Source organism: Corvus brachyrhynchos, unplaced genomic scaffold (genome assembly GCF_000691975.1).
Source record: "Corvus brachyrhynchos isolate BGI_N302 unplaced genomic scaffold, ASM69197v1 scaffold23, whole genome shotgun sequence".
Lineage (NCBI taxonomy): Eukaryota > Metazoa > Chordata > Aves > Passeriformes > Corvidae > Corvus > Corvus brachyrhynchos.
In genome coordinates, this window is record NW_008238983.1 from 3,847,392 (window position 1) to 3,854,825 (window position 7,434).

The 7,434-nt window shown below is 35.5% G+C and overlaps 1 protein-coding gene across 3 annotated transcripts in view; it reads left to right on the plus strand.

Moving 5' to 3' along the window:
- CDH10 (cadherin 10) overlaps positions 1-4,403 on the plus strand; it is a 100,820-nt gene extending 96,417 nt beyond the window's left edge. For all 3 annotated transcript variants that reach the window (XM_017738750.1, XM_008637181.2, XM_017738752.1), the window contains exons 11-12: positions 1,225-1,476; positions 2,348-4,403. In XM_017738750.1, coding sequence (XP_017594239.1) covers positions 1,225-1,476; positions 2,348-2,841 — 746 coding nt within the window. In that variant the 3' untranslated portion in view covers positions 2,842-4,403. The remainder of the gene's footprint in view (positions 1-1,224; positions 1,477-2,347) is intronic.
- The last annotated feature ends 3,031 nt before the right edge of the window (positions 4,404-7,434 follow it).

The following is a 7,434-nucleotide window of genomic DNA, read 5'->3' on the forward strand; positions in this document are numbered from 1 at the left end:
TCTAACAGGAGGGAAAGTGAAGTAAATCAAATAGTTTGGGTACCCTATAAAGTCACTTGTGGGAGAGCTATTTAAAGATGCCTAAGACACATAATTTTTGATGTTGAGTGAAAACAAATAGTGTTAAAATACACAAAACCAGTGAAGGGAAGCAATAAAAGAAAAGTTTGTGTTTCACATCTTGAAGTCTATGAAAAAATATATGATTTAATGTTTTAAATTAGGTCCTGAGTTCAGAGAGTTACAGATCTTGGTATTTCCTTGCTGTCTGTAATTATTTTCTTTCTTTTTGCAAATGGGTTATTTTAGTTCTGTCTGAAGATTGGCTGTCAAGATAGCTAACCACATAGCTCAAGCAATCCACAACTATGATGAAAATTAAATTTTGCTTTTAGTCCACACTAAACCTGTTTTTTCTCTCTTTTGGACTAAAAAGTTAACAACTCTGGTGTTGGCTGACACTCTAGCATTGTGGCTCTAACAGTAGAAGAAATAGTCTCTCTGTGTTATTCATTCCTTCTCTTCCTTCCCTTTCCTCTGGCCACTCAGTGAACAGCTTTTGATGCTGAAGTATCCTGCATACAACTAAGATTTGTCTGCTACAGATTCAGTTTAGTAAGTTCACTTCTCAAAACCATGCAGGAATACTTACCATCTTTAACATTTTCTGAATTCCTAAGTCAATTTCTATCCAAAAAAAAAAAATCTACTTCATGTGCTGAGGTACATATTCATTGTTCTAGAGCGTGTTGGAAGTGGTTTGGTGTAGCAAATCTCATACTGAGTTGACAGATAGCATTCCTGTGGGTGTTGTCACAGATGATCCATAGAAAGAATCTTCCAGAACAGAGTGCTTTTTGAACTGCTCAAAGTGGAAGGTTATTTTTCCTCAGTTGGCCGCTGTATTTCAGGGTTTCAGCCCTGAACTGTAACTGTGTCACACACTGCATGCATTAATCTAGAAAGCACTTTAAGCTTTGAGAAATCCTCTTTTCAAATCACACGCAAAAGTGGTGCAGAGGCACAGAGGAGCGGGCCAGATGCACCTAAAAAATCATAAATAGCTTTCTGATCAAATGGGAATGTTGTTAGAAAAAACAAGAGGTATCACTATGATATCAGGAATTATTTTTCAGTGATATAAAATATGACGATTTGCATTTACTATAAGTGGTGTGGTTTCTGTTCGTATAGTCTACAACAGTATATTTTTAATCAATCTAGATAACACTGCCAGGATTTTGACAAGAAGGAATGGCTTCAGTCGACATGAAATAAGTACTTACCTTCTACCAGTGGTGATATCGGACAACGACTACCCGATCCAGAGCAGCACAGGCACGCTGACCATCCGGGTGTGCGCCTGTGACAGCCGGGGGAACATGCAGTCCTGCAGCGCTGAGGCCTTGCTCCTCCCTGCCGGCCTCAGCACGGGGGCACTGGTGGCCATTCTCCTCTGCATCATTATTCTGCTAGGTAAGAAGAGAAACACATCTTCCTCTGCCCAGGAACAAATATTTCAGGCCTGACTCATTCCACAAAATTATGCAGGTTGATAAAATTAATGATGATGGATTTTGCAAGAAGAACTTAACTGCAGCTTAAAATAAAAAGGAAAAACAAAGGCAAACCTTGTTTATCTGCTAATTGAACACTGTAAATAAGAATTCAAGGCCCAGACTGGTAAAATTATCAGTGTGCAACCAGAAGCTCATTTATGTTCTTTCATTAAGTTGTCCAAAAAAAAGTTCAGAGAGGATGAATAGTATAACCAAAAATTGCTTTCATGTCTTTCATTTTAATTTTTTTTTTTGAGGAAAAGTCTCTTTTTTATTTAAATAACTACTAAAGATCAATATGCAGTATATATTTCACATCTAATATAACAGTAAGAAGTAATTTTACTATATTAAAGCACTACCTATCTAGTGGTTTCAGTGCTGTAATGAAAAAAAAAAGGAAAATTTTGTAAAACCTCCATTTTGTGGTTTTCAGAATAACTCTCAATGACCTATAATTCAACTAAAACCCACTTTTTAGCAAGGTCCTTTGAGCTTGAAAGAGGAAAATTATCTTCAGAATAGACCTGGCTATTTAAAGCTCATTACAGCTACAGAAAGAGCATGCAGACAAGCTCATGGTCCTGTAAAGCAGAGCACACAAAGCAAAATAGCTTTTTGATATAGACTGTACTGTGCCACCGTTATACAGATAGAGGTGTTTATCCAGTTATCAAAAAAATGAGTTGGTGAAATGTAGCTGAAATGTGGTTCTTGTACCTGATGGATTTGCTGCTAAGAAATTGTTAAATAGAGATCTTTACTCATTCTTTGTTTCCCTCTTTAAGTTATAGTGGTGCTATTTGCTGCTCTGAAGAGGCAACGAAAGAAGGAGCCTTTGATCCTCTCTAAAGAGGACATCAGAGACAACATTGTGAGTTATAATGACGAAGGCGGCGGAGAGGAAGACACCCAAGCCTTTGATATCGGCACACTGAGGAATCCAGCAGCTATTGAAGATAAGAAGCTTCGACGAGACATTATCCCTGAAACATTGTTTGTGCCACGGAGGACTCCTTCGGCCCCAGACAACACGGATGTCCGAGATTTCATTAACCAAAGGCTAAAAGAGCATGACACTGATCCCTCTGCGCCGCCGTATGACTCGCTTGCAACCTATGCCTATGAAGGAAATGATTCCATAGCTGAATCCTTGAGCTCCTTGGAGTCAGGTACTACCGAAGGAGACCAAAACTATGATTACCTGCGAGAGTGGGGCCCTCGGTTTAATAAGCTAGCTGAGATGTACGGTGGAGGAGAAAGTGACAAAGACACTTCTTAACCTACAGTAGGCTACTTTTGTCTTTTCCTTTAAGCGGAAGTAATTTTACAGACACCTTCTGCACTCAACAGTATTTAACATTCAGGAAAATTTTCCTGCCACTCAGCACAATGGTTTCCTTTTAAAATTTGTTTTAAACTTGTCCATTAATGTCATTCATTCTTTCTAGTAGGATGCCACTTGGAATATATACAACATTTTATTTAATCAACTTCCAAGAGCCAAAGCTATGGAAATTCAGTGTTGTACATTTTAGTAAGTAAAATAAACAATATCTTACCTTCAGAAATTTGAACAGGGTGATAATCCCTTAAGCAACCTCATGTACAAGCCGCTTCTGTTAGGTACATGTCCTATCCCTGCAAGTGCAGCTTTTAAGATGGCAAAGAAGAAAAAAAATCCAGTATGTCCTGTTCTGTACATTAAAATAAAACAAAATGTACATGTGGTGTTAATAAGTGTAATATGCAGCTGGTTTAAAAAAAGTTTGTGCAACTTCATTTCATCAAATTCTATCTGCCAATGTTTTATATTTATATTTTTGTATTTATTTTTAAAAAATAAACCAGTTTTTACAACTATGTTAATGCTTGCCTGCCTGTTCTAGCCATGAGTTTCAAGCTTGAAGAGAACATGGAATTTCTCCAGTGACATCACAACCAACTGCTAGTACTTCTGTGCTGAAATATTGTCCATACACGCAACACAGACTGAAGTGCTTGTGCTTACTGAGAGAGGAACAAGCTATGCACTTACTTGCTCAAAAGTGCTGTCTACAGTTCAATGCTTAAGAGAATTTTTTGTTATTATTTTTTAACTAAACTGATCATATTCTAGTCCAGAAAGATGAATTACTATCTTGAATAGCCTTATTCTAAAAATATGCTGGCACAATTTATCTATCCAAACATATAACATTAGTTTCAAAATCTCAGTTTATTTGTTCTATAGTTCTCCATTTTGAATCATAATTACATCATCAGAAGTGATCTGTAATTGCAACCGATACAGCGTAAAAAGATGCTCAATCATTTTTAAGCTCTTTTTTTTCCAAAGACAAATCATTTGCTGACAAGCTACTATGTGATGCATTTCAACCACCTTTAGAGCTGTCAATCTGAAGACAAAACGTGTCACAAAAACTGGCATTCCCCTCCCCTCAATTTACTGAGGTTTCTCAAGTCTAGTAAAAAGAAACCTGAGCAACTAGCCAACTGTAACCAAAATTATACTTTAGATATTACAAGACAAAATAGGTACCCAAAAGCATTTTGAAATGTCTCTTCTTTTCTTTTAATCTTTAGGTTACACAAGTTTTGTACTAGACAAGCACTGCAAATTTGAAATGCTGCTGAGATCAAGTAATTTCAGAGCCAAAGCAGTATGTTACAAGGTCTGTATTAGCTAGTGTGGGAGAAACACATCTGAAGGATTATTCCTCCTCTCGTTCTCTTAGCTGCTTATTGGCATAAAACCAAGAGATATTGGAAATATGTTAGTCCTCTGAAAAGTGGAATGCTGCATTCTCTTTTAGTTGGATATTTCTTCTTCTTAATGGGTTGATAAAACCCAATGAAGTTGAAAGCTGAATACAGTACCATTATGCAATCTACTTTGGTGCAATAGAGACCAAATTTTTATTGACTTGATATCAAGTTAAACTATTTGATCTATTAAGAAACTGTGACTATTATGGATTTTTCTTCACTTCAATCAATAATACTTTTATTAACTAAGGATTTTTTATATTCTTTAATAGAACATGAATCTGAGAATATTAAGAAATGTCTTACATAATCAGCATTACAAAGCTTTTTAAAAGTCTTACAGGTGATACAAACAGTTGATCTTCTTTATGAGTACCTAGTGAACAGGACTAAATTTTTTTTCTTCCAAATCTACATTTGTCTTCAACAGCATGTAATAGGAAGAAGCAAACAAATAATATCCATCCATTAAGTACATAGATAAAAGACACTCTTCTTAAACTAATTTTGACTACAGCAACATTGAGATCAGTGACACCCTAGGTATTTAACTGAGTATGTACTAGGACAGAAGATAAAATGGCAGTAAAACGTCTGGGCTTTTACCCTCTTTGCTAAAAACAAGATTTCGTTTAAAAGGTCCAGACAACACTTTTACATATGACTCAGTAAAAATCTCTGGGTTTTTTTTTCCAGAAAAAAAAAAAAACAAACAAACAAATTCACACATCTCCCTCACTATTCATACATATCAGCAAACATCAAATGAGACTGTATAACTTTGATTTACATTACAGTACTAATTTCTATAAGGAAATATTTGTCTATCACTATGTTCAAGGAAGTTATTTTATAACTGTTCAGCAGAATCTGAATCTGATGTTTTAAATTTAATCCTGTATGTGTTATTAAATAAAATGTTAGTATACATTGTGAAAGTATATAACCATATATAAACATACTACTACCATTATTATATAAATAGTATGAACGGAATTTTTTAAAGTTTGTTGCCATATCCTTGGACATTTATTTCTCAGTACATTTTAGGAAAAGTTAAAATACAAATTTTCATTTCAGCATTGTAGATGCTACTCTGACAATAGAATTTCCCTGTACAAATATACAATATTTTACTATACAATGCTCCAGCCTAGTGGAAGTGGGTACAGGAATATGAGGTCATCTGTGCAGACAAATCATTACAAAAGCATTCTGGAAGTCAAAATTCATTGTTATATCTGATTTATTTTAGGACCTGTATGTATCACAAACAACTGGCTCTGGTTCTTAATATTACAGGCAACCCCGGAATAGTCCACAATGTTCTCCATGGCCTTACACACCATGGATGGGTCACAACAGCTCGGTCAAGTGTAAGGCCATATAGGAAAAGATCATCTCCACGAGCATCCTATGTCATAGAAAGTGAGAAGAAAGGAATCAAGGGCTCTATCACAATGTCTTCTTACACCCTCAGAGTAGTGAGGAATTGGAAAGTGAAACTCTTAGACAATTCAAAGTGGAAAAAATGTAAAACAAGATTCCTGCTTCCTAAGTAGTACCTCCTAAGCTCAGCCACACGAAATGGTATGAAAATTAACAAAATATAACAACATTTAGTAAACAAAATCCTGGTATTGTTTAGTCTGAATGAATTTTCTATATGTTCTTAAGACAAAAATGCCGCAGGACCATAGAAAACAAAGAAAATGCATTAATATTGCATTTCAGGTGGAACTTACATGTTACTTACAAGACACACCTTATGAATGTTTAAAAAGTCAGAAGCCTATAAAAACTATTGCAGCCACTGGACCTGGACAGTGAGTTCTTGGAGTCTGTTGCAAAAAAAAAAAAAAAAAAAATTAAAGAATTAAAGGGATTTTTTGGAAGGAGATGTGCACAAGATCTTATGTTAGTGACAGTAATGTAAAGAGTAATATTTCATAGGTCCTTCAGGAAAGTGGTTGATAGTAAGTAGGAACAGTAAGGAGAGTAAAAAACCTAGAGAGCAAAACAAGCACTTAAACCAACAAAATCCTCACATTGCAAATGATCAGGTCAATACCCACCAGCTTCCATCTCTGTATATGCAGATGTTTTTCACTCATTCACTCTTACAAGGTATCATATTTCCATCATTTCTCCTTCAGTCATATGTAATAGTATTCCCAGACCAAACTATTTATCTATTACATTACTGTCTGCCAAGAGTTTACCTTTCATTCCTCTCACTCATTTTCCAGTGTGACTCTTGTTGCTTTTGAATCAGATGTTCCTATTACTTCTTAAATTATTCCTATGTTACCCGTCACACAAAGTTGGAAGAATGAGGACCAAATTTGCTACATTATTTCCCTTCAAACCTGTTCTTATAATTTTCTCCTACTGGGTTAACTACATAAACACTTGTTAATGGCTACGGAGCTGCTCATTATGCTAATCACAGAATATTCTGAGTTGGAAGGGACCCACAAGAATCATCATGAATGATGGAGAAAATTAAATGCAATCATTTCTCCAGGTTGCTTCAGACTGGTTTGCCCTTATTCTATCAGCATTAAAATTTTTGACAGTGTTCCTCTAAGTCTGTCCAACAGTGAAAAAAAAGTAAATGCTCTCTTTTGGCCCATCACTAACTACTCAAAACAAAAAACAATGACCCTTTCAGGAAGCTAGTTAGTAACGTACATCTGATATAAGAATATCAAGAGCTTAGGTTTCCTTACTTTTTGTCAAATAAGTTGAATTAGAGATCAGACAACAAAAGTTACCAGAAGCCTTCAAACACTGTGTTACCATTATCAGGCTCACTTGAACAGCACAGAAATCACCCACCTGTAATCTGTTCATAGCAAGATGCACAGATTGATGTTCAAGCTAAAACAATTTCACTCATTCATAACAGTGTTATCTATTATGTTCAAAGCCGTCCTATAAATCGTAAACATAAGGAGAAAATACGAAATATAAGGAGACATGTGAATACAACTTTTATTTTTCCAACAAAGTATTCTGGGCTTCTCTATTGTCTCTCCAGTTTTTCAGAAGCTTATTTAAACTCTATTCTAACATGGTGAAGCTAGATGAAAAGTCACTTTCT